This window comes from Oxyura jamaicensis, chromosome 20 (assembly GCF_011077185.1).
Source record: "Oxyura jamaicensis isolate SHBP4307 breed ruddy duck chromosome 20, BPBGC_Ojam_1.0, whole genome shotgun sequence".
Lineage (NCBI taxonomy): Eukaryota > Metazoa > Chordata > Aves > Anseriformes > Anatidae > Oxyura > Oxyura jamaicensis.
In genome coordinates, this window is record NC_048912.1 from 622,179 (window position 1) to 648,971 (window position 26,793).

At 48.5% G+C, this 26,793-nt stretch overlaps 1 protein-coding gene and 1 long non-coding RNA gene across 3 annotated transcripts; one reads left to right on the plus strand and one right to left on the minus strand.

Moving 5' to 3' along the window:
* Nucleotides 1-405: 405 nt before the first annotated feature.
* Nucleotides 406-22,932, minus strand: LOC118176992. Its single transcript, XR_004755623.1, has 4 exons — nucleotides 22,918-22,932; nucleotides 14,680-14,681; nucleotides 14,465-14,469; nucleotides 406-785 (listed from the first exon to the last, which is right to left on the minus strand). It is a non-coding gene; the product is annotated as an uncharacterized LOC118176992 (long non-coding RNA).
* Nucleotides 3,335-25,877, plus strand: GGT7 (gamma-glutamyltransferase 7). Of its 2 annotated transcripts, none has more exons than XM_035344324.1 (15): nucleotides 3,335-3,573; nucleotides 7,927-8,153; nucleotides 8,975-9,126; nucleotides 9,915-10,029; nucleotides 10,573-10,640; nucleotides 11,282-11,355; nucleotides 11,774-11,967; nucleotides 14,294-14,381; nucleotides 15,099-15,226; nucleotides 16,640-16,728; nucleotides 17,448-17,600; nucleotides 18,377-18,494; nucleotides 20,647-20,784; nucleotides 21,510-21,609; nucleotides 23,321-25,877. In XM_035344324.1, the coding sequence occupies exons 1-15, from the start codon at nucleotides 3,372-3,374 to the stop codon at nucleotides 23,482-23,484; spliced, it is 2,010 nt and encodes a 669-aa protein (XP_035200215.1). In that variant the 5' UTR covers nucleotides 3,335-3,371; the 3' UTR covers nucleotides 23,485-25,877. The 2 variants fall into 2 exon arrangements, with proteins under 2 accessions (XP_035200215.1, XP_035200216.1); XM_035344325.1 differs by lacking the exon at nucleotides 3,335-3,573 and adding an exon at nucleotides 7,715-7,812.
* The last annotated feature ends 916 nt before the right edge of the window (nucleotides 25,878-26,793 follow it).

Consider the following 26,793-nt stretch of genomic DNA (forward strand, 5'->3'; position numbering starts at 1 on the left):
GGCTTCAGACGCTCAGTGCTAATTAACGCAAGAGAATAATACACAGTTGAGGCAGCTAATATCTTCAATGCAGAATTACTAGCTTGCAAATCAGGCACATTCAATATATAGTGCATTATCTCTGGTTTGAAGGGTGCTCTTTGAGTTGGTCACTTCATAGCTCAGTTCTTCCCTAGTTTTGGGGAATTTGTGCATCAATGGGGGAGTAGTCTCTGCTTTAAAATATTTGTAAGGACCTGTATTTCAGAAATAGATCTTGGAAAGCATGCACAGTGCTTGTTTTTGTCAGAGGACCCTGCAGTCTAGCTGCCATGTAGTCCTCATTTTTCTAAACAGCTCGTGCTGCACCCAAAAAGGATACTGACCTGAAGCTGCCTTATAGTAAGGAGTTTTGGTATGATTTTAGTGAAAGTCTGTGTTACTTCCTTGTTGGCGGAAGTCCAATAGCTTGGTTCTTACATGTGACTGTGCAAAATCAGGGATCTAGCTCTCCAAGTGCTGAGCTGGGGCTCCAGAATCACCCACCTATGCAGGCCTCTGTTCTTACTGGGGAAAATGCTGTCTGTTTTTGGTGAAAAAGATGCACCTGGCTATCTTAGATCCTTGGGATGCAGAGGGAAGAGTGCAATAGCAGACAGCTTCTGCTACGTGAAAGCTGTCAATTTAAATTATCTCAAATAAAAACTTCTATATTTGCTCTCCCCATTCCCAAACTCGCTCAACCTTTCAGTCTGATGCTTTCAGCTGAAATAAGAGGAAAAGAAAGCATTAATATCCCATGAGAACTACATAGCCTGGTAGTTCTAGGTCACCCTTTGCTGCTGGTATCGTTTGCATCTCAGCCATCAGTAACATCACTGTATACTTGAAATGCTGTAATAAATGTGGCCTGACTAATCCACTGTGGAGCTTCTGTATGCTCTGGTCTTTGAAGTTCTGCAAAATGTTGGGAATGCGGGATTCCGTTAAGAGTTTTAATTTTGGTAAATTATTTTAGCTTGCAGTTCTCTGGGATTCTTAGGTCTCTTGTATTGTAGGCTTGACTGCAATGCTTTCAGAAGTGGTTAGACACATTTCTAATGTAAGTAGGTAGCTAATGCTTATATCCATGCTTTAATGGGTGATTAAGAAGGTTAAGCCACATGTTGCCTCTGTATAAGCTGTTCTGCCTCTTCAGCCCCTGCATGGTGACACGCAATCGTGGCAGAGCCACTGCTGCATTGCAGCATGCCCCCGTCTGTCTGGTCCAGTGCATGACTTCAAGCACCATTATAAAACCTGAAGAGTGAAAGAGTGGAAAACAGGAGAGTTGCTTATCTGCCTTTTGCCTCAATTCCTTAATTGCTCACAGCCTCGCCAGTTAAGTTTCTTGGTCTTCGCAGTTCTCTACTACTCTGCTGGACAGAAGCTGCCAGCCTGAGCTGAGGGGGATCCTCTGTTGAGGACTGTGACCATGTGGAAGAGACATTGGTTTCTGGATCTCCTCAAAGCTCCTGGTAATTTACATTGGTGACTGCAGTTGCTAAATGGCAAGTTTTCAATCTCTTAAGGTTTCTGCTTTAAGGAGTACCTCAGTGGCTGGAAGCAAGTTCCTCTAGTGCTGGTCTCTAAGAGAACTAATATCACGGCATCTGCTCTGAAAGAAATGAGATCAACTTTAAGAAGCCCAAGGGGATGGGGCAGCCTACAGAGTGGAGCTGGGCATCTTTCAATGATGAGCACTGTAAAAACAAGGTATTTTTGCAGAACCTCGGGGGACTGACAGAGGAATGGTCTAGGAGAAAACATGAAGCATGAAAAGCAGCAACAGCCAGGATGAGGCAGTGCAGTGCATTTGGACAGCACTGTTGTGCTCAGCAATTTTGGTACTGGCACTATGAGCATGCTTGCTTTGCTTTCCCCACTCCTTGAAGAGTGGGTGACTAAGCTGATGGCTGGTGGAAGTCTGCTGCCATGGAGCTGTGGAGAAAAGGAGTCAGAGAGTTAAGCTGTGCAAGCTGCAGCTGTTGGGACAGTTCCATCAGGAAGCCACATCCTTCAGGGTCCACATGATGGTGCAGAGAGGATGCTGTACTCCTTGCAGGCTCTGTGAAACACTGCTGGATGCAGCCCTGTAGGAATATCATTTGGCTCTCAGCAAAAAGTTGTGGGTCCCTGGCAGGAAGGAGCATGAGGAAGATATTCCCTGACTTTATTGTGAGGCGAGGAGCTGGTGTGGAACTGGCAGAAGCTTTTTGTGGTCTTTCTAGAGCTGTCAGACCCTAGCTATAACAGCTGCTGTCAATGTGGTGTAGCTCTGCAGTGGCTGAGTTATGGCTGAGTACACAGCATGGTGCGTGTTTGTTATCTGTGGTTTTGGTCCAGCAAAGGAGTTTACTGACATCACTGTTTAACAGAGCTTGTGATGTCCTTAAATCAATGTCTGTTGACGATGGAGTACAGTAATGTTTACATCTGCCTGCATCACGGAGCGTTAAGCAAGCCAGGAGAGCTTCTTGTGTGTTTGAGCCTCAGAAGGGCAGGGGGCATTAGCTAGCTCCTTAGAGGCAAGTAGGACATGTACCTCAGGGGACTTCCCAGAGCCAAACAGCCCATCATCATTCAACATGTTCTGTTTACAAAAGCAGCAGATGTCCAGGATAAAGCAGGGCAAAGGATGAACTTTGCAGACTCAGCAGCTAAGCTGCACATGTCAAGCTGAGAGAGACAGTCCTGTGTTGTCATAGGGGTACAGGGAACTAATTTGCATAGTGTTTTGGTCAGCCCAGAGCGAAACAACCTCTTCTATCTTCCAGTTATTTTACTGGTATTTTTTAGGTCAGCCACTGAAGCATTGAGGAGGTTTAAGGACTGCATCCTCCTCCGGCCTTTGCACTCACCTTCCTGTGGCAATGCCGCCTTACGGTGGGGCGCACCCTCCTCCGGCAGCGCGGGGGAGCCCATCTACGAGCCGTGGCCCAGCCTCTTCCCCCTGACGCTGGCCAGCAGCTCCTTGGGTGACGTGCCGCGGCCGCCAGGCGCTGCCCCTCGGCAGCAGCGAGGGCCCTTGCCTGGCGGACCGGGGGCGGCCCCGGGCCTGGCCGGGAGAGGCTGCGGCCGGCGGCCGGGCTGCGCTCCTTCGTCGCGGGGCGCACGGAGGCTACTCCGGGCCTTCCCGGGGCTCGGCGGCACCGGAGCGAGCGACGGGGCCGGGCCTGGGGTCCGCGGCGCGGGGTTTGGCGGCAGCGGCGGATGGATGCCGCCGGCCCGCGGGAGGCAGGCGGGGCCCGGGGGGGTAGAGGGGGCGCTGCCGAGCGGCCGCCGAGAGGAGCGCTGCGCGGCGCGGCGCGGCCCGGCCCCTTCCGGCGGCGCGGGCGGCGGAGCCGGGCGGGATGGCGGCGCTGGGGGGCGCGGCGGGGCCCGAGGCGGAGGCGGCGGGGGGCCGACAGCGCGCCCTGGGCGCCTACTCGCCTGTGGACTACATGAGCATCACCAGCTTCCCCCGCCTGCCCGAGGAGGAGGCGGGCGGCGCGGCCGAGGGCGGCCTCCGCGCTCGGAAGGAGGAGGACGCGTTCCTGGGCGAGCAGGACACGGGTGAGGGGCGGCGGCCCGGCCCCGCATGCTCCCGGCCCCGCGGCGTCCCCTGTCCCTTCCAGGGCCCCGGCGCCGCCCGCGCCATGGGGGCGAGCCAGGGCCGCCAGGTCAACCGGTCCCTCGCGGCCTTCCCCCGGGGTTGCCGCCGGGAGGGGATGGGGCCCCACGCTGCTGCCGTCTCCCTGTGTTCCTCTCTGGCGGAACCGTGGCAGCGGGCTCCGGGCAGCACGGCCCGCGCCGAGCCGCGGCAACCCCGCTGCTGTGGGGGCTTCCGCACGTTGTCACCTCACTGCCCGGGCAGAGTGTATCGGTATGGGAGATCCCATCAAATCACAGCTGTGTCATTCATTTTACAGTTCGCTTCCACATTTCAGCCTTTCCCACTGCAAACATCTGATGTTGCTCATCCTGTCTGCCTCGGCCACGTACTCCAGGGGGTCTGAGTAGTACCTTCTTGGCCTTGATGCTGTACACAGTAAGCTGGAGCTTGCTGGGCTCCCACATCCTTATTTTTCCCGGTCCTTGCAGAGCCCCTCATTTGTCTTGCTGGGACGTGCCTAGAATAGCAGGCACTGGAAATGACCTGGAAGTTGGTATTAGCAGCAGATACAAGGACTTTGGCAAAGAGCTAGCACTCCTTCCTGCCAGATGCATGATTTTAATAAAGCCAGGTGTACGTTTTATCCTTGAGAAAACCTTTTGCCTGTTTTTATTTTATTGCTTTCTTGTAAATAGTCCAGAGTAATTTTTCCTCCTCCATTTCATGTTTCCACAAGCAACATAGACCTTCGCTGCATAAGATTCCCTGATGCTCCACCACAATCCCTGAGCTCTTCCCTGTGTAGCACCACTGACTGCAGTGGCACTGACTGCCACTGGTTTCATTAGTCTCAGGGCCTGCTCCTGCTCTGACCGATTTGCTGAGGGAGCAGGATTTGGGGTCTGAGGAGTGACAACTGCTCACAAATTGCTCTGCAGCCAAGTGCATGCAGCTCCTGGACTGCTCCATAACCTGCAGGTGGATGTCGGTGCCGCTCGCACCTTGTCCTAGGCCTCATCTCACAAGTGATTTTCATTGTCTGTTCTCATCCCATTCCTCCCAGTACTCCCCTGTGACTGGACCCTGCAAGGTGAAGTTGCCATGGGCAGTATGGCAGGAGTAGCACAAGATCTCTTGTTTTGCGTGTGGGGCGTGAGCAGAGGTTTTTGTGGTTTGGGCTATGCAGGAGTCCTGCCAGGTGCGAGTGTCCACTCCGGGCACTTGGTGTCCCCAGGTGCCACCTGGAAGAACTGTATTTCCTGTGCTGCCATGTGGAGCCTCGCACTCATTTGACACTGTGTATGTGTTGCAAAAGCCATCCATGCTTCTTCATGACACATTATCTGCCAAACCCATAGAGGAGGTAATCCAGACCTTTGGTTTATGCCACACAGACGGTCTCACTAACAGGGGTGTCCCCTGTTGTGCTGTTGGCCATGGGGAGAACCACCCCAAAGGACTGTGGAGTGTCATGTTGCAGTGCTCACTGGGGCGTGCAAAAAACTCTGGCCTTTGCTGTCCCCACCACAGCATGTCCTGAGCCAAAGTGGTCCTGTGTCCCCACAGCACCGGTTCCCACAAGAAAACAGGCCTCCTGTACAGCTCCAGAAGCCAAGTAGGCTTCTCTTGCAAGGGAGAAGGGGGAACACTGGTGCTGGGACAGGAACTTGCACATTGGCCACGCAGGGTTCTTCTTGCCCTCTGTGCTCCAGACCAGCCCCCTCCTGCCAAATCACGGCCATGCTGTCCACATGTATGGTGGTTTTACCTTGCTAGGCAGTTGAACTCCACCACAACCATTCTCTCACCCCCTCAGAAGAGGAGGGGAAGAATAAAAGGAAAGAAACAGCTCGCGGGTTGAGATAAGGATAATTTAATTAAAGGAAAAATAATTATTAAGGGAAAATTATTATTAATTAAATAATTTAACTAAAGGGAAAAGGGAAAGGGGAAAAGGGAAAAACAAACAACCAAAAAACAAGCAAAGGACACGTGGAAGTGCATAGGAAAGAAATTCTTCTCTACTTCCCACCAACAACCACGTGCTTGACCACGTCCTTGCAGCAGGGCCTCAATGCATGTAGCCATTGTTTGGAAGGACAGATGTTTTCACAACGGGAGCCCACCCCTCCCCTCTTCTTCCTTTTTCCACCTTTTATTGCTGAGTGTGACCCCACATGGTATGGAATATCCCTTTGGTTGGTTTAGGTCAGCTGCCCTGGTGACGTTCCTTCCTCACCTTGCCCACCCCCAGCCTGCTGGCTCTGGGGGTTAGAAGAAGTCCTGATGCTGTGCCAGCACTGCTCAGCAGCAGACACAACAGTGCTGTGATACCACTGCTGTCCTAGCTGCAAGTGCAGAGCACAGCACTGTATGGGCTGCTGCAGGGAAAGTTAACATCCCAGCCAGACCCAGTACACCATGCAGCACCCATGGCCACACAGAGTGAGCTGCCCAAGGCCCTGTGGGATGCCTGTAGCTGTGCATGACACCCCTTGCCAAGGCATCTCTGACCCCCCACCAGGGATGCCCCAGCCCTTTACCCTCAGCTGAGTCCCCCTGCCCACAAGCTGCAGCTCCACATGATCGGACCAGATGTGCCGGTTCTGTGGCCTTCCCAGCCCTGCTCCTGGGTCCCTGCGGTGTGAAAGGGGATTAATCTCATTCCAAGGAGATTCTCTGGCTGTGGGGACTTACTCCTGGTCACAGTGCTACTGAAATTACAGCTGCCATCCCCCTGTCTGGTCCCAGGGACCTGCCTGGGGCTGAGCATGGCCCTGGGGTACTGTCACAGAAGGACAGGGTGGCAGCCCCCAGGGAGGTGCTGCTGACAGAGAAGGCAGAGATGCAGTGGGGCTGTGGGGCTTTCTGCTTGCTTGATACCAAAACCAGAAATGACCCTAGAATAGAAAAGCCCCAGAGGGGACAGGCACACAACCCTGCCACCACCATCACCACCCCATGGATGTCTGCAGAGCGAGTGACAAGCTGGCCTGTAGGGACCCCTCAGCCTTCACCTCCCCAGCCAAAGTTCTAGGTTCATGCCCCAAACTACTGCTAGGCCCCAGCAGCTCACGGTCCCCCAGGCCAGGCCAGCCCCACTGCAGACCAGTGGGGAGCATTCCTGAGCACCTCACCCTTGCTGCTGGGTGTTCCACTTCCTGCCCTGCTCATCTTTGGGGAGCCCCAGGACCTCCTGGCTGCCCTGAGCTGATCGGGGCCGTGTGGTGCCCATCAAGGATGGGCCCATCTGTGCTGTCTGGGTGTGCTCAGCAGGCCTCCTCTCCACCTCAAAGGCAGCAGCTGATCTGGGCAGAGAATCAACGCATGTTTCGGACCTTTTAGTCACCCTGAGACTTGCTTGCTGCCTGGCCAAAACTCTTTCCCATTGTATTCACCACCTCAGGGCTGGGCATTCAGCACACAGCTGGAACTCACAGGGGACCTCGTCAGCCAGAGGAAGGAATTCAAGCAGAGCCTGTCCTGCAACCAGGCCTGGAGGACCCACTGAGGTCCAGTTTGCAGGTTTGCTCTTCTATGCCCCCACTTTGTCATGCTTCAGTGGATGTTTCCTGTGCCTGGGCCTCTGTTTTGCTCAGATGCTCAAGCATAGCTCCAAATAAGGCTGCTGCTGTTTCAAATATGAATTTCCTCTTCTTCAGTACTGATGCATTTCTGAGACCTGTTTGCAAGTCAGCCGTGTGTTAGAACCCATCCAAATGGGTCCATCCCTGGAAGCTGATGAACGGACTAAAATGGAGACAAATGCCTGGTGACAGGACGAGGGGGAATGGGCTAAAGCTGCGCCAGGGGAGGTTTAGGTTGGATATTAGGAAGCACTTCTTTACTGAACAGGTTGTTAGTCACTGGAATAGGCTGCCCAGGGAAGTGGCTGAGTCACCATCCCTGAAGGTCTTTAAAAGACATTTAGATGTAGAGCTTAGGGATATGGTTTAGTGGAAGATTTGTTAGCATTAGGTCAGAGGTTGGACTCGGTGATCTTGGAGGTCTCTTCCAACCTAGACTATTCTGTGATTCTGTGAAATTCTGTCTTTTATTATTAGTAGTAGTATTATTTTTCTCTTAATCTCCAGGGAAGTCATCTTGGAATAGGTAGAGCTAAAGGAAGGAAACAATAAAACAGCCCAGAGCAGCATCTGAGCCAGAAAGTCTATTGAGAGCTAGTATCAATAGGGAAGGTAATAGCCTTGCTGGACACAGCTCCATGTAATGTTAGTGCAGGGTAAATACTGCAACAGGAGCCCTGTGTTGCTCAATACCTAACCCTTGTTTTCTCCCTGCTGCTCACAAAGACCCAGACTCCTTCCTGAAGTCTGCGCGTCTCCAGCGCCTGCCCTCGTCCTCCTCAGAGATGGGCAGCCAGGATGTGTCCCCTCTACGGGAGACCAGCAAAGACCCGTTCTCCGGAGACTGCAGCTGCCGGCAGGACGGGCTGACTGTTATCATCACTGCCTGCCTCACCTTCGCCACAGGGGTCACAGTGGCCTTGATCATGCAGATCTATTTTGGAGACCCTCAGGTAAGATGAAACTGGCTTTGCAGCATGCTGTTGGTTTTGGCTCTGAAAACAGGAGAGGTTCCATCATCTCCCTCCTTGCCAGTGGTTTAGCCCTGGTAGGTGTCAGTGAGACCCTGGGTGTGGAGTCCCTCTCTCAGCAATTCTGTCCTAAATTCATAGAATCATAGAATATCCCGATTTGTCTGAAATCTTTTACAAGTTGATTTTTTTAAGATCTGGGGATGATTGGTGGTGTCAGACTGAAGTCTGAGCTCCTGCACCATGCTGGGGCAGCTGTGCCCAGCAGGTCTGGGGGTGATGTGGGGGCAGCAGGCAGCCCCACTAGTGTGTCTCCAGCCATAGTCAGAGCCAGATGTGAATGCTTTTCAAGAGCTGCTCTTAGAGCAGGAGGTAATGTCTGTGCATCTCTACTTGCAGAGTTTTAGGGATCCATATGTCAGGGTCCATCTTTGGAAGGATCTGTGCAGGGGAATTGCTGAAATCAGAGCTGACCCCTCTGCAAAACCCTCCCATGGAGCAATGCTCCTCTGCAGAGCAAAGGCAGCGTGGTCGTGGGGTCATGCCATCCTCAGGAAAAATACACTGCAGAACATTTTCAACTGTAGCCTGAGGGGCATCCAATCATCATGGTCATCTTCTCCACCTCATGCCTAGCAGGGCAGACCTGGCTGCAAATGCAGAAAGGGAGCTTTGCATTTTTTTGATTATTTGCTTTCTTACCGGAATTCAAAATGCGGCTGTTGGGAGCGGAGCAGCTTGGCCCTGTGGCTACCTGGCCGAAGCGGGTTGAGAGCCTGGTACAACCGTCTCCTCTCTGGCAGATCTTCCAGCATGGTGCCGTGGTGACAGACGCTGCCCACTGCACAGCCCTGGGCATCAAGGTGCTCAACAAGCAGGGCTCCTCGGTGGATGCAGCCATCGCCTCAGCCCTCTGCGCGGGAATAGTGAACCCCCATGTGTCGGGCATCGGCGGGTAGGTGGTGACCACTGCCATCTGCGGGTGGGCTCAAGCGCATTGGTTCCCCATGTGTGCTCCTGTCCTGCCAAGCTACAGCATGCAGGACCAGGACTCTGGCCTCAGGCAGTGGACGTGTCCACATCTACACAGGGACACTGACCTTCCCCCAGGCTGCAGCCACTGAAAGGGCCCAATATGGCAGCAAGGGACAGAGCCCCCTGTGAGGGAAATTCTGTGCCTGCAGTAGCAGCTGCCAGTCCCAGCCGCAGGCTTGAGAGAGTTGAAAAGTGACTGTGGGTGACTGAGCCCCCATGCGGGGTGTCAGCAGCTCACAGCACCCAGGGTCAATGCCAGCACCTGCGGAGATCGAGCACTGCCCTCTGTAAACTCTGCTTCTTGTTAGCAGGAGCCCAAGGCCTGAGTCCAGCTGGCCCCGACTCCTCTCCTGCTCCCGGTACATCCCTGGGCTGGCAGCCACATGGGCCCAGTGCACTTGGCTTCACAGGAGGTCCTGGGAGCATTGCATAAAACCACCCGATAGCTTCTCCAAGCTGGGCAGGAAGTTGCTCCGTTGTAAGCAAAGCACCTGCTTTGTTGCAAAATAGCTAGTATTAGAAAGAAAATCCTGCACAGTCCCAGCCCAGCAGTGGAACAGAGCCAGTGGCTTTCTGGCCAGGCTGTCAGGGACTGACCTGGCCTTGCTGCAGGCTCAGTCAGACCAGACCCGCACTTTGTGCTGGCTTTATGGCAGCAGCTGCAGCCAGGACAGACAGTGCCGTGCCATGACCCCGCTTTTGCCACAGGGGTGGGGTGATGCTGGTCCACGACATCCGGAAGAACTGGAGCCAGGTGATTGACTTCCGTGAGGTGGCTCCCCTGGGCATCCGTCTGGAAGGGGACCTGCAGAAGGACACCAAGGTGAGGAGCCCTCCCTCAAGGTCAGAGTTGGCTGGTGTCCCCAGCTGTTCTCTCCCAGCAGCTCCTGGGCCCAGTGGGAGATGCCCAGGGAAGTGGCTGGAGACCTATTCCACCATGGGACATCCATGCCCCACAGACATGGGGAGCCTGGGTGAAACACTCCATCATCCCTGGAATGCCTGGAGTGTATAGGGCTTCGGGAGCAAGGAGGTCCTTTGGAGCAAGGGCAGGGAATAAGGCATCTCCTTCCAGCAGGGGGGAGCTGGGAGAACAGAAGTTCCAGGAGGGAGCAAGGTCCTGTGTCATTCTGCTGGGTTATTTCTCCTCACCAAGTTGGGCTGACACTGGGATTGAAGTTTCCTCTTTCCTTCCAAGGGCTTATTCCCTAATTTAGTGTCTTGCTACAGATCCCTTCCCCTCTCCTAAAGACCATGCAAACACTTCCATGTGAGCATGAATTGCAGCTCCTTGACTTGCAGCTGGGGACCATGTCCTCACAGGAAGGAGACTCTACTCTTCTTTTTCATCATTCCTTTTCTACAGCCAGGTCTGCTGGTGGGGGTGCCAGGCATGATACAAGGCATGCACCAGGCACACCAGTTGCATGGAAGGTAAGCCCTCTGCCTTTCTTCAGGCTGTGCCCCATGGTCCCCGGGGAGCTGGGAGTATGCAGCCCCTCACCATCAGACTGTGCTCTCAGCCACTAGTCAAAAACATTAGTAAGGGGGTAGTTGTAGGCTTGTGTTGAAAAGTACCTTCATGTTTTGGTGCTTTATTTAACAAAATAAACAAATCAGCTTGGTCAGGTTTTCTGCAAAGTGAAATTCTAGCAAATGTTTTCTAACAAGACAGACAGTTAATGTTATCTTAGAAATATGTGCAGAATATTTTCATGCATTTTCATACATTTTGCAGCTCTCTCTTTAGCTCGACACTGAGAAATGTGGTTGTCCTTGTTGCCCTACACGGACAGCAAAAGGGAGAGTCTGAATAACTGCTCAGGAATATGAGGTTTTGCTCCAGAGATGCCCGTTTCCCCATCCTTGCATTGTCATTTCCTCTGGGACACATGGATCACTGTGATGATCCTGCTGAAAAGAAACAACAAAGCTCAGTGCTCATTTTGGCCAAACTGGTCCTACAGCCTGGTGTGCTGAGAGTCCCCAGGTGCAGAGGCCAGCCTCTGCCTGCTCCCCTGGCTGTGCCACGCACCTCCAAGACACGCGGCTCCTCCTCTGCTCTCCTTTGGCAGGCTCCCCTGGTCAAAGCTGCTGGACCTTGTGGCTGCTGTCGCCCAGGATGGGTTTAATGTCACACATGACTTGGGTGAGCACATGCTGGGGAGTCAAGGTGGCTGCTCAGTGCAGAGGAGGCCACCACAAGGGTGCCAGGCTGTTGGCAGGGCTTGAGAGGGAGAACGTGATTGATTGTGCATGGGGTATCAGAGTTCTTTGGAACTGGAAATGGGTGGTGGTGGGAAGTGAGGGAGTCAAAGCAGGAGTCTACAAGAGGGGAGTGTGGTGACAGCTAACCTGGAGCCCTTCCCCAGGGCTGGTGGGGAGGTGGTGGGGTTTCTTTGGGTTTCCTTCCTAGCTGCAGTGGGGATGCAATCCACCTCCCTGCAGTCTGGCTTGCTGGTTTGGAAATGGCAAAAGGCAGCAGCAAGTCCCCAGGTCCCCTGCATGTCCATGCATCCTAGGGTTTCTGGATGTCCTTCCCCTGCCCCTCCCCTTCTCACCCACAGCCAAAGCTCTGACTGAACTGAAGGACCTGAACTACTCTGACAAATTCCGGGAGATCTTTCTGCCAGACGACCAGCCTTTGCTGCCTGGCATGTTTGTGAGGCGCCTGGACCTCGCAGCCATTTTGGAGCTGGTGGGAGCAGAAGGGGCATCAGCCTTCTACAGCGGTAACTTGACCCAGGAGATCATCTCTGAGGTGAGACACATCTGTGCTTGTCTCTGCCCAAGGCACAGTACAGCCTAGGATGGGAATGCCACCTGCCACATCACCTCTTTAAGCTGGGACAACACCTGGAGATAAGCTGTAGCCAGGTGTCAGTGCAACAATGGTGACAAATGCATGCAGCCTCCTTTTTCTCTCCTGTCCTTGTCGCTGCTGCTGTGTAAGTGACACACAGATCATTTCTACAGTCTGCAGAAAAGAAACCCATGCCTTTCTTTATAACCAGGGCAGACTGCTTTTTTAAAGGCAAAAAAAAAAAAAAAAAAAAAAAATCTCTTTCCACTTCAGGCTGTGTTAAGGCAATGTTCGTGACAGCTCCTCACTCCTTATTGGAGAGGTGCTCCACTGGTGAGAAGAAAATTGTTGTCGTTAATGGGACTGTGTGAGTTACAGGCTCTGGGAGGATGATTTGAAAACAAAACTGTGAGCTTTGTGGGTGGAGGATCAGACAGTCTTGGTTCCACTTAGGTTTGCCCAAGTTTAACTCCTGTTGCTGGAGGTGCTCTAGAAAAGAAGGCAACAACAAGGTATTATTCCAGTAAAAAACAACAACAACAACAACAACAAAAACTACTGTGGCCAGAGTGGGAGTGGTGATGAATATTTTTGAACATACTAAGACAATTTTTATGTAAGTTATACTGGAAATCTACTTTATACCTGTGTAGCTGCAGTCAGAGTGGTTAGTGAGACCATTTTCCCCTGCCATCATGGTTCAGGTGATGCTCCTTCAACACGTCAGTAATCTGGTCTGGGCTTATTCAGCTCAAGCCTTAGACACGTGAGCTCTGTGTTAGGAAACCTTCTCCTGTGGTTCACATGGACCACAGCAGAGGTGGAGAACAATGAACAGAAGTCCCAAGCTTGTGGTGCATCTCCACAGTCTAACCCTGCTTTATCACTCCACTCCCCTGATCTGAGGGCTGCTGCAGGGAAACGCAAGCTCTCCATGGAGGACCAAGGCCCAGGTTTGCAACACAAAGGACCTCAGCAAGCTCTGGATCAAGTGTACTCGTCCAGCTTCAGTTGCAGAGCAAAGTGCTGGCTTCCCACATCAGCTTCACAATGTTTATTGTTTCAGCAAAGGAAGGGGTGGTAAAACTCCGAAACACCCTGCTCTTTGTTTCTATCATGAGCTGGGAAGGCACTGGTGCAGAAAAGTGCTATCCAGGGAATTTGAGATGGTGTCTACAGTGTGTGGCTGAATGGGTTTTCTGTCCTTTCTGCACCCTCTGACTCCACCTGCCCCATGCCTTGCTGCTTCGCCCCAGCTCTCCTTTGGCCGAGCTCCAGGAGCTCCTGGCACAGGCAACTAACTGCCTGCTGATCTCATCCACTGAGAGCAACATGGCTGGCTCTCTAGGATCGCCTTAGGAAGGGAACAGGTTCTCCACAGAGGAGCTACAATTTCTTTTGCAGTTTTGGGGTGGTTTGACATGCTGACCCCTCTAGATACGCACTACTTTAGCTTTCCTGCTTCAGTGATTCCACCACTTCTGCTGGAGAAGTTTTCCTGCCAAGTTAGGTGTTTCTGGATGGAAATCCAGAGGACTCACCCTAGCAGAACCTCTTAACAGCCTGCATGGCTTCTCTTGGGAGAAAGACAAGAAAGAGGTGGCACATGAGCACAGTACCACCTGTATACTGACTGAGTGTGTTACTTGTGTCAGGGGATTTTAAGGCCAGCAGAGTGATGGTTCATTTCCATCATGGTTCAACCATAGAAGACCTGCAGTGGAGGGAATTACCCACCTTTACTGCATACATGAGAATTACCAGAACCAGTATGTTATACCTCTGGGAAAGTATTACAGAAAGACATCAACATTTCTATCACCTGGAATAACTAAAATAGGGTGGGAATTGAGGGCTAAAGCTTTCTTGTGATAGGCATCTGCTGCACCCATGGTACTTCCTGGAAGTAGTCAAATGCTTCATAACCTTTAACATACTCATCCTTGCCACCTGGTAGGGGGGGAAGGCTGCAAGGCAGTGCAAATCCCCATCCTCATGGATAGGCAGAACTTCTTCAGCATAGCTAGAGTGAGCTCAGCGGGTGAGCTTTTGGAGGTGAGTTGCAGAGCTTTCAAAGGTAGTGAATGGTGAGCTAGGCCACCAAGGCCATGAAAACACAGATTTTTCAAGGGATCCTGAAAAAAATAGCATCTGGATTGCACTGGAAGTGCTCACGAATCTCACTGGTATTTAACACGGTGATTGCTCACCCAGGCCAGCATGAGGATTGCAGAAAGCCTTGACCCAGCTTTCTCAGCATGCGCTGCCTTGTTCTCCCACTCAGGTGCACAACTACGGAGGAGTCTTGGTGGAGGAAGACTTCAGCAATTACAGCGTCATAGTGGAGAATCCTGTCCACACGGTATATCGAGGTAAACACTGCTGCCTGAACCACTGCCACACAGCTGCAGTTAAAAGTTTGCTTCATCTGGCAGGAGGTGACAGAGTCTGTAACAGCATCTTCAGAAAAGCCCTCCTGGGAGATTCCTTCTGTTGCCTACTGAGCCTTATGCATCAAAGGAGGTTCAGGAAGTTTCTAGCACTTTCCAGTGGGCCTTTTTTTTTTTTTTCCTTGGTAGTGACCCATTGTGTTTTGATAGAATTTTACTATGTAAAGATGCAACATGGTCACATATTGATGCAATGTCTAGACATAGCTGGACCACACACTACTGCCTACATCTGAAGATGACGCCCAAAGTTGATCTACAAAGGAGAAAAGCTTGTTTTATGCAAAAAGTTTTTAAAATGTCATACTCTTATAGAAATCCCTGTATTCACTCTCCTTACAGCTGTAACATTACAAACCCATTTCATCTCCATTCAGCCATACTGAAGTCCAGAAACCATGCAGCCAACTAACAAGAATTGAATTTCAGATGTAAAGAAACATCCTTCTCTGGACTTCCTTTATGCATCTTAAAGAAACAGAAAGACACAACAGGAATATTTTAGGAAACACTTTTTAATTATCTCCCCAGATATCTGAACAGGCTTCCCCATTCTCAAGAACACTACCTTATGGGAAAGAATTATCACTGAACAGTATCTAAAAATTGAACTTCATTTCTCTCTTCTTCCCTTAACAGGTCATCTTGTTTTGACTCCCCCACCTCCACATGCAGGTCCTGCACTGATCACAGCACTTAACATCCTTGAGGGCTTTAACATCTCAAGTCAAGCATCCAGGGGGAATATCTTGCACTGGATGGCAGAGGTAAGAGGGGGTTCAACACCTGTCTGAATTTGTTAGGTTGCTGGAGAATAATTCATTTATTCCTTGGTTGTACAAAAGTGTTAGTAGGTAATTCCCAGAGGAGAATGAGCAAATAGACTGCTAAAGTATAAATCTGAGCTGTGCTGCTGCCTCAGGTAGTTGCAGATCCTGGAGCCTCCTGCTTAGTTGAGCTCTTTCTACCTAAAGCAGAGCTTTTACAGAAGACCAAACTATAGCTTTTGCCCACTTCTTATACATGATTGTCTCTGCAGAATGACCCCAGAGCAACTGAGGGCGTCCCACCAATTTCTTCCACCTCTTACGCTACAGAGGCTTTTGTAGGAGACATGACAGTGGGTGCAGGGAAGTTTTGCCTTTGTAAAAATACAGCAACTGGAGGTGTTACATGCAGCTAGAACTGTGAAGAGGCAGAGAAGGTCAACACTGCAAAGTTACTTTTGAGCACTCTTTAGGGAGCTTTAAATGAATCTGCTTGTTCTGCACTTGCACTGGGCCAAGAATTTCACCCACTTGTTATCATGTTGCAGGTGAGGAGCAGCAACCTCCAGATAAAGGGCAGTCACTTCAGAACATGTGTAACCCTGATTACTCAGGATTGCAAGGCTGATCACATGGCTACGATTCAGTGCTAGATCAACACCAAATCGTCCAGCCTTGGGACAGCCATGACCAAGAGGTCTTTAACCTGTGCCCTTGGGTTGGACATGTGCTCTGCATGTTTCAAGGGAGATCTTCTGTGGCCACCAAGCTGCTTGTACATCCCCCCTATGCTGTGGTGGCCAGGAGGCTCATAGAAACACCATCTTGCCCAGAAGTTAATCATGTTCTGAACTGTGCTTCGGAAGATAAATTACAGCATTTCAGGAAAGGCTGTTTGTGAACGGTGCATGTAAAAATGGAAATGAACTGTCTTGAAACTTTAATGAAAATGGCATGACCTGAAAACTGAAAGTCTAGTGCCATCCCAGAGGCAATGGCAAGCCCAGGACCCACTGTCCCACTGGGATTCAGTGCGATCTCTGCTGTTGTGGAGGCCACTCAGGAATAGAAATAGAAAGAAAGTGGCATCCTCCATCTGCCAGCTGGCAATACAGCTGAACCACCGAGCTGGGGCAAGCCAACTGGACAAGCTCACCTGGGAGGTGGGACATATACAAATACTGCTTGATACACTCGGCTCCCTCAGCATACAGTTTGCCATGAAAATCTGATGCCCCTTGGTCCTCATACCCATGTGGCAGCCCTTTCACTGAAGTGGACATTTGAGTTCATAAGGTTTAGCCAACATGCTGGAAGAGCAGGTACCTTCTCTTTTGGGTATCAAAGATGGTATTTCCAGGTCCACCTAAATGATGCTATGTCTTTCTTTCTTTCTTTGTGTGTTCAACTTAGACATTAAAAGTAGCCCTGAGTCAAGCTAGCAACCTGGGAGACCCATCTGATGATGTGTCTGTCACTCATGCTGCAGAAGGCATGTTGAGGTAGGTCTGAGGCTGATGGGCACATTGGTAGTTGCAAGATGTCTGATCTGGATATTGTTTGGGGATTTGCTCTTTTCAGTGCACAGGGAGACCTGAGGTTTTTCTGCCACTGTTTTACTGAGGAAAGGTCAGTCCTTGAGTGTCCAGCCTAGGGCTCACTCTCCCACAAGGATCACAGCTGGTACTACAGGTCTCTGGAGATGAATCATCAACTGTCCTTACACAGAGGTTTCCTGGAGCCAATTTGATCTTGAGAGTTCCTCCCACTTTCTGAGCCCTCTAACTATTCCTTCTCAGGAGGTCAGACAAACTATCTCTGCAGTACATCCAGTGATGCAGCAGAGGCCAGCCTCAGGACTTCAGCCCAGCCTCCTACCTCAGAGCCAGGTTTAGCCATAGTTGGTGGCCAGTGCTGGATCTGTCTCATCCTCCTCTGCACTCAGAGGACCAGCACTCAACCAGTGGTGACACCTCGTGACTATCAGTGGGTGAATTTGTGCTCACAGATAGAGCATGGGAGGTTCATGGTGTTCCCTCCTTTCGTGGACTGAGCCATCTTATTTCCTTCCATCAGATGAACCAGAGGAGCTCCCTGTCCTTAGGACCAGCCTCATCAGAGAAGCACAGCCCTTAGCTATGTAGATTGTACCCCCACCAAGAGATGTTAAGCATTCTAAGCTCATTCCATTCTTATCCCTTTCACTCCCTCATTGCCGAAGTAAATCAGAAGCTAACTCCTTGCGCCAGCTGATTAACGACTCCCAGTCTTTCTCGTCTGATTTCCGCCTGCCACACTTCTCTGTGGAGAGTGGACCTGCTGCCAGCCAGGTTCTTGTCATGGGGCCTGATGACTTCATTGTTGTGGCTGTAAGGTAAAGGAGTTGTTTCTCTCACAATATGCTCAGAGGGTGGGAGCAGCGAGAATAAAGCAGTTTCAGCAGGACAGGAAGGAGCCATCCCTGAAGCTCTGTCACAGGGGGTGGGAGGCTTCCCCCCCCCAAACACACCTAGCCTAAAGCTGCAGCTTCTAGCTTGTTGGATCAGCCCGTGGTCTGCCCCTCAGAGAGCCTCAAAAGGTAAAGTTTAGTGAGAGAGGTTGTGCTTTTCTAGACAAGATTTGTGGTCACAGAAGAAATTTTGAATTGATCCTTAAAGTAAAAACAGCATTTCCAAGCCCCCGAGCCCTCATGGGGCTGCTCTGTCCAAGTTAGTCCTGCAACAAGAAGAATTGGGAAGGTGGGATGGAGATATGTGGGCTGTGAAGGCTTTGAGGTACTGTGCTGCCTTGTGCAACCTTACTAACTCTGCCCACAGCCCTTGTGTTCCTGGTTTGTCCTGAGTCTGCTCCCTAAAGAGGTGATGAATTCAGCAGCATGGAGACAGACTCATCATCTAGAGGAGAATCCTTCAATACAAGGAGGGTCTGGCCCACCATCACCCATGTGGTCACTGTGCCTGCTCCTAAATACATGGAGACTCCTCCTGCACACATCTTACCGTCTGAAAAAAAAATAGTAATAAATAATAATTAAAAAAAAAATTATCTGTCAAGCCAAGATGGGAGAAAAAAAATGGAGGACTGAAAGCCTCAAGGTGTACAATGAATCACGAGAGGAATATTATGAGATTTCTTCTTGTTTCTTTTCAGTTCTTTGAATCGTCCCTTTGGTAGTGGAATAATAACACCTTCTGGAATCCTCCTGAACAGCCAGATGTTGGACTTCTCCTGGCAAAACAAAACAATGAACCACTCCATTCCCAGGCCGGTAATGAACAACATGACAATTTTTTTATTTGAGTTACCTGCACAACTTTTTTTTTTTTTCCTCATCTCCACAATGATGAGGCTGTTTGTTGCCTTCTTAATAACTTAGGAGCTTTCTATAGACAGTTCTCTCTATCTTTTTATTATACAAGCCACTGAAACAGTGTAAGCAGAAGGCTTTGTGTGTATCAGTTATCACTATAATGCAATGTTATCAAACAGCATAGTGCAGCTGCATGTCTCAGGCACCTATTTTTGTGCCTGAAGACTGGAGGATAGCCAATGTCACTCCGGTCTCCAAAAAGGGCAAGAAGGAGGATCCATGAAACTACAGGCCAGTCAGTCTCACCTCTGTCCCTGGAAAGGGAACAGCTTGTTCTGGAGGCCATCTCCAAGCAATTGGAAGAGAAGAAGGTTATGAAGAGTAGTCAGCATGGATTCACCAGGGGGAAATCCTGCTCAACCAACCTCGTTGCCTTCTATGGTGGCATCACCAGCTGGGTAGATGGGGGGAGAGCAGTGGATGTCATCTACCTTGACTTCAGCAAGGCTTTCGATACTGTCTCCCATGACATCCTGCTAGCAAAGCTGAGAAAGTGTGGGATAGATGAGTGGACAGTAAGGTGGGTTGAGAACTGACTGACTGTCTGAGCTCAGAGGGTGGTGACTGGCAGTGCAGAGTCTGGCTGGAGGCCTGTGACCAGCGGTGTTCCTCAGGGGTTGGTGCTGGGTCCGGTCTTGTTCAACATCTTCATCGATGACCTTGATGAGGGAATAGTATCCACCCTCAGCAAGTACGCCGATGATACAAAGCTGGGAGGAGTGGCTGACATGCCAGAAGGCTGTGCAGCGAGACGTGTACCACTGGAGAGCTGGGCAGGAAGAAACCAAATGAAGTTTAACAAGAGCAAGTGTAGAGTCCTGCACCTGGGAAGGAACAACCGCATGTATCAGTACAGGCTGGGGGATGACCTGCTGGAGAGGAGCTCTGCGGAGAATGACCTGGGGGTCCTGGTGGACGACAGGTTGGCCATGAGCCAGCAGTGTGCCCTGGTGGCCAAGAAGGCCAATGGGATTCTGGCGTGCATGAAAAGGAGCGTGGCCAGCAGATCAAGGGAGGTGATCCTCCCCCTCTACTCTGCCCTGGTCAGGCCTCACCTGGAGTACTGTGTCCAGTTCTGGGCTCCCCTCTACAAAAAAAACAGGGATCTCCTGGAAAGAGTCCAGCAGAGGGCCACAAAGATGATACGGGGCCCGGAGCATCTCCCCTATGAGGAAAGGCTGAGAGACCTGGGTCTGTTTAGCCTTGAGAAGAGAAGACTGAGGGGGCACCTTATCGATGTTTATAAATACCTTAAGTGTGGGAGACAGAGAGATTTGACCAACCTCTTTTCAGTGGTCTGTGGGGACAGGACAAGGGGTAATGGCCACAAAATGGAGCACAGTAAGTTCTGCACCAACATGCGAAAGAAATTCATCACGGTGAGGGTGATGGAGCACTGGAACAGGCTGCCCAGGGAGGTTGTGGAGTCTCCTTCTCTGGGGATATTCAAGACCTGGCTGGGCACCTACCTGGGCAGCCTGCTCTAGGGAACCTCCTTTGGCAGGGGGGTTGGACCTGATGATCTCCCAAGTTCCCTTCCAACCCCTACAATTCTGTGATTCTGTGATTTTTCCTGAAGCTCAAATGCACTCTAGAGCAACTGTCCTTTGGGAACTTGAATTCAGAATTCTTTTCATGAATTACTGCATTGCAGGTTTAACAGTAATAAACAGAAGAAGAAAAATCTTCAGTTCTTGGAAACAAAAAATTACAGACCAGTACTGGTATCTTCTAGTCCTGCCTTGTTGATTCTTCTTGCTGTGTATTGCAAAACTGTCCCACTTTTCTGAGTTGATACTTTGGGAGTGGGTGAATGGCTCTGTATGTCCTCTGTAAAATTTCTTTGAGAGCCATGGCAAGAAACAGGCTGGATCCTGTTAACATCAGAGAGCATTGTCATAGTAGTGACAATGGCAGCCTTATTAAACTACAGAGGTGTAATTGCTGGCTCAGACAGAATGAGTAAGAAGTTAACTTGCACAACTCAAACATCAACAAATCCTTTGTCCGCTTGATGATTTTTTTTGGTGTGTCTTTTCCTCATCTGCAGCAAAATCTCATTCAGCCTCGGAAACGGCCCCTGTCTTTCTTGTTGCCCACCATCGTGAGACCATCTGTGGGAATGTGTGGGACATACCTGTGTCTAGGAGCTAACAACGGGGACAAAGCCTTGAGCGGCATTGTTCAGGTCAGTGCTGTGTCAGGGTGCCCACTCCCTCAAGCAGCTGCTGGGCTCAGCGCCAAGGGAGGGTCTCCTGCAGTGCACATTTTCCATCCTAATATCCGAGCCTGTTTAGCTCTGGTAGCTCTTTACCCTATGAAAAGCTTTTTTTTTTTTTTTTTTTTTTTTTTAGTGCACTCCAGACTAAATTCCTCCCTGCTCAGCACTCACTACAATTTGGGGAGCTCCTCATAATTTATTATTTGTAACTGGATGAAGTACTTGCCAGTAGCATGACTGTATGTGCAACAGCACTGGATTATTAAAAAGAAAGTTGGCTCCCATTTTCCTTACTTCTTGAAAAGCATCATTCAGGGCAAAATTAAAGCCAACCATTGTTTCCTATTGTTTTGTTAGGAGAAGTAACATACTGATCTTCTGGCTGTAACAAATACATTTTTAGAGATTATGTCAAGTTCCAGACTTAAAACTCTCCTAAGTTAGCAGTAACTATGTGACAAAATGCCCATGCAATCCTGAAGAGGTACAATTTTTCTATCAGTGATACACAGGCTGCATTTCAAGGTTCTCTTGGTGTGTGTGAAAACCTGCATTAGTTCATGCACTTTGGCAAGCAGTTCAAATTCGTCGTTGCCTGCTGCAACTGCAGATGTTGGAGCCATTAGGGAGATGCTCAAGAAGTTCACTTCTGCTGTCATTTTTACTATTGAGTATCTTTCATTCTCTCGCAGGTTTTGGTAAATGTTTTAGCACTTAACAAGAATCTGAGTGAAAGTTTGTCACTTGGTCGACTTCACCCACAGCTTCAGTCCAACACCTTGCAGGTTGACAGTGAGTATGGGTGCTGGGTGTGGTACCGTCTAGAGGTCTGGCATGTTCAGGAGAGTAGCACCATTTCCATAGCACACTGCTGTGGAAGTGCAATAGCCCAGTGCACAGCTCCCCATGTTGTAGGATACCTGTTGGGCGCAGCAGGTTTGGGGTCGTACAAAAGTAGTAACCTAGCTTCATCAAAATTTGGACCTCTTGCTGAGCCATGTTGTCTTGGGAACGGTCCCTGGCCCCTCCAACACCACCTGTTCCAACTCTTTTGGATGTTTCTCACCAACCCACCCTCTGTCCCAACCCACCTCTGAGCAGCAACCTTGTCCTTTCCTGAAAACCATTTGTATGATCTGATATTACATCACTGCATATATCCAGATAAACATGATTGTAACCACATCTTCACCCAGACAGGTTATGAAAGGTAGCAGATCTTCACACACTTTATTACCACTGCCATAAATGCTCTTCTGTCACCTTCCAGTCTGTCTCTCTAACTCCAGCAGCTGGGGAAAAGACAAGGCTTAGGACAAGGCTTTTAGGCTGACAGTACTGGAAATTCAGCATCAACGCTGACACACTGGAGACTGTACTGCCAGTTCTTGTGTCCTTGTTATTGCAAGTCTTGGTCTATTTGGTGTTTTTCATAAAGCCTCATATCTTAGCACAGAGAGCCATAAATGATATTTTGTTCTTATTTCACACAAAATACCCAAATTTTCTAGGCCTTCCCATTTCAGAGGAAAAACTAATAATGCCTGTGAGGTGTGACTTGAAAATTAAAATGTAATTAAAGCAAATCCAAAACTTCAAAAATTTGTAGGTTTGGACATTTGGAATCAACAAGATATATGTATGGGTATATGTATGTATACCCATACAAAGTATATGTATGGGATTTTTTGTGTGCCTGCTGGATTTCTCCAGCTGCATCCCCTGTTTTGTATCCTCAGGCACTTCTATCCATATGAAAATTACATAACACCAAATAAACAAAATAAAAGCAGAAGAGTGAACAGCCTGAGTTAGGCTGGAAGATTAAGAATTACATAAAGGGAAGGTTGGAAAGCTTATCACATTCTAATTTACAAAGTTGGTCATTTGGCAACTTGGTTTACTGTAATTTGTTTTGAGTTGCTTTGTATCTTACTTTGATTAATTCCATTAATATTATTTTAAATTGAGCTCATCAGAGCAGGGACTGCCCTTAGTTCTGTAAACAGAAGAATTAGGATCATAGAATCATAGAACAGTTTGGGTTGGAAGGGACCTTAAAGACCATCCAGTTCCAACTCCCCTGCCATGGGCAGGGACATCTCCCTCTAGATAAGGTTGCTCAGGGCCTTGTCCAACCTAGTCTTGAACACCTCCAGGGATGGGGCATCCACAACTTCCCTGAGCAATCTGTGCCAACAATGTATTTTTCCCCTTTTCCAAAGAGGAGGGTCTTCCATGCGTTTGACTGATCTTCAGGATCTTCTCATTTCCTTCCCTGCACAGAACACTGTCCAACTCTGAGCAGCCTTTGCTGCTGAGAGCATGCTCAGAGTGGTGAATGCTGGTCCTCCTTGGCCACTCAGCTCACACTATCTGGGACACCTGAAAACACCACAGGCAGTTTTGTAGACACTGTAGATCCCAACAGGATTAAGACGGAGCTTTGTATCAAAGGCAACAGTATTTTCAGTTACAAACCCCTCTTTTAAAATCCCTACAGGTGAATTTCCTGAAGAAGATATTGAATGTCTTATAGCCAGGGGCCATGAAGTGGATAAAGTCAAGGTGATCTCCCTAGTTCATGGGGCCAGGAGAACCAACAGTTTCATCATTGGCCTGAAGGATCCCAGGAGCGTGGATGCTGCTGGAGCCACAATATTATAGCACCTCCCAAACAACATACTCACTGAACAAGGCTTTAGAGAGATCACCCAAGTGATGTGCATGTTCTCAAATGGCTGCCTCCTTCTCTCCAGAGTGAGACCACTGCATACACACACATGTATCTACAGTGCTGAGTAAACTTTCTGCATTCCCTACCCAGGATGACATGGGGGATTAGTGGTGCCAACATACATCTCTCTGTTTTTTTCTTTCTTTAAAAATAAATAAATAAATAAAATATTTGAAATGTAAGCAGCCTAGTCATTGTTATAGGAATGAAGGGAGGACACTTATCTTTTGGCAGCATCTTATACTTAATTTCAGTCTTTTCAAAAGCCAAGTTCTAACCAACATCTTAGTTTTAATGAGCAGGAACATTAGCAAAGAAAACAATGACAGGAAAAAACAGCTGCTGATAATACTGTAAACTTCATATCTGTTTCTTTCCCAAGTTCATTCTTTGCCTGTTGTGTAAGTCAATAATTAATGCAGCCTAATGTAGTATTTGTAGGTGCCTGTATCTGGAATATCAGGGAGTCCTTTAATGTTCTTTATGGGCCAGCTGATTTTTACCAGCATGCAGCCTCCTGTATTAGTTCTTTTTCTTATATCACTGCATACCTTGAATTTTTTGAGTAAATATTCTGAATCAAGTAGCTGTGTATACTCACTGGAAGACCAGTTTTGAACCAGTCTGCCTCTTTATTGGCGTAGACCAGCAATTCACTGCTTTTGTTCCCAGAACAGCTGCCCCACCACATGTTTTGTAACCAGAGCAATGGTTTTCAACTTTTTACAATTTGTGGACCCCCCAGTAGTTTTCTTACATTAGTCCAGCCTCCTCCGTAGTGAATTCAGGCTTAGTGGTAATGGGCTTACTTTGCTTAGATACTTTCTGGAGATATCTTTGAAATACTACACATACTTATAAAAATTCACAGACCACAGAGTGAAAACCACATGGAAACAGATTAGGTGGATTCAGGGCTTTCCTTACACTGTCTTATCTCAGTCTACTTTGAAAGCCTGAGTTGTATAATCCCTACAGAGAGGCTTGGGATTTTCTGCTTGCTAAATTCAGGCCTGTACTTTGGCTCAGGTGGCTGTTAGAAAAGCTGAAGAGAAGGAGAGAAAAGGTACAATACAAAGCAAAAGCTACTGAGATGTTTTTCTGTCCACAGCACAAAATACAGAATATAAGAATACTTCTGCATTTCTTGACTTTAAAAAAAAGGAAAAAAGCACCACATCTGTTCACTGTACCATTTCATGTTTGTACATTTCCTCCCATTTTAATTTAATTTAATTTTATTTTATTTATTTTATCTTATTTTATTTTGTTTTGTTTTATTTTTGTTTGTTTTTAATAGAAAGTTAGATAGAGCTCCCTGGCACTAAAAAATCTGGAATTTGATCATTTTCTGAATTCTAAATTGTGATGATTTTCTTCATGGTGCAAACATGTCTATGGCCATTGTACTTATTATATATGTATGTCTACTTGTTGTTGCCTTGGTCTGTCATTTGACGCACGTTAGCCCAACTGTCTTTCTGAGGGAGCCTCTCAGACACCAATTTGTTTGTAATGTACCTCCCTCACACAAGCTGCCATTTAGCACAGGGCATGTGTGGATTGCTTTGAGGTGGTCAGGAATCTACCATAGATAATTGGACTAATCGTTCCTGACACCAAACAGCTGAACATCTCAAAGCATCTTATGCTAATTCTCGCACATTGTGCTGAGGAGGGAGAGAGATGTTTTTATGCTCCACTGAAATGCAGCCACCCACAAGGCAGCTACTTAGCAGATGGGAACATCTACAGTATTTTCTGTTACAAAAGCATTAGTGGCCTCAGCCAAGAGACAGGGCCATTACAGTGTTATCTTTGGGATGTCGTACACTGTGTCACCAAACTACCTGCATGGCAAGAACAAGCTTTCCTCACGAGGGGAATCTCGAATCTGTTTATTTTTCTGTCTTAGGCGCTAGAACTCATCACTGCCCAAAGCTGGAGCATTCACAAAACATTACATGTCACGCAGCAGACCTCCTCAGGTTTAACAGGAAGGGGAGGATGCATTTTTATGTGTTGAATCATACTGGGGGAAATTTGGGACTTTCTGGTAGAGGACAGCAGTGATGTGTCCCTCAGACATGGAGGTTTACTGGGCACAACCACAAAATAAATAGTCAGGCAACTTCTGCTACAGTACTTTACATGAAATATTACAGAACACTTTGAAAGATAACATTCCTATTTATTCATTCAATCATTTTCCCAAATTCACTTTTTATGCTGGAAACTGTATACATTTGTAAGATAAAGACTCTGGTCTTGACTCAGAAGGGCACTTAAAAGCCCCAAGGTACAATTTCAGAGCAAATAATTGGAATCTTAAAATAAAGCATGTTCTTAAGTGCTCTGTTGTATCATGGCCTATATTGCAAAAAAAAAAAAAAAGAGAAAATTTAGAATAATTGGAAGATGGGTCTTAGTCCCCTAAATAATGGCTAAGAGAAAAAAAGATATTTTGTATTATTGCCCATTTTCTCTGTTTAAAATGGCATCAGTGTAGCACAGATGTATTCAGTACTGAAACCTTTCATAAGGTAATTGGCCCAGCGTCTCTGGTACTTTGAGTCAATGTGTTGTGAGGAGATTTGATCAAATTAATTTGTGGCACCACAAAGTTCTTTTGTACAGGTAAGATAGACATTGTGAAATAAAGGGCCATATCTGGAGATGTGGGTGCACAGTATCTGCGTTGATTTCAGCCCAACTATTGCAGGCATCTAACAACTCTGAAGCAGAATTTGTCCTGAAACTTTTACATCAAAGTGTCTGAGGAGCTCAGAACACAAAATACAGGATGGATGAGAAAACAATAAATAAGATATTAAAAGAGAACAAAAAAATACACAGATGCCTTTGCCAAATGTAACTATTATGGTCTCAAAAGCAATCCACTTGTTTCGGTTCACATTTGTGTTGCTCTCCATCGACATATGCAGTTTTTTACACTGGAATAAGCTGATAACAGGATCTGGCACTAAGCGTTGGCTCAATCAGTGGTTTCTCACATAGGTTCAATGCTATTAATGAGTACAGTTAACAAGCAATACTTTGCTAGCTCTAGATACCTCTGTTGACCTGTGTGTGTCAAGCCCAGAACACTGCATATAAAAGCCTTAGGAGGGACAAGGCCAAGGTTGACATCCAGGGGGGATAAGGATGCTCTGGCCTCTCTGCCATGCCATTCTGTTCCCATCATTTTCCTGTTCGGTGCATGGACATGGGGACAGGCT

Excerpts from the sequence above, each read along its gene's own strand:
- GGT7 (XM_035344324.1), top strand. The coding sequence starts at position 3,372 with ATGGCGGCGCTGGGGGGCGCGGCGGGGCCCGAGGCGGAGGCGGCGGGG. Across the intron at positions 8,154-8,974 it reads TCTATTTTGGAGACCCTCAG|ATCTTCCAGCATGGTGCCGT; the intron begins GTAAGATGAAAC and ends CCTCTCTGGCAG. Across the intron at positions 20,785-21,509 it reads CCTTGAGCGGCATTGTTCAG|GTTTTGGTAAATGTTTTAGC; the intron begins GTCAGTGCTGTG and ends ATTCTCTCGCAG.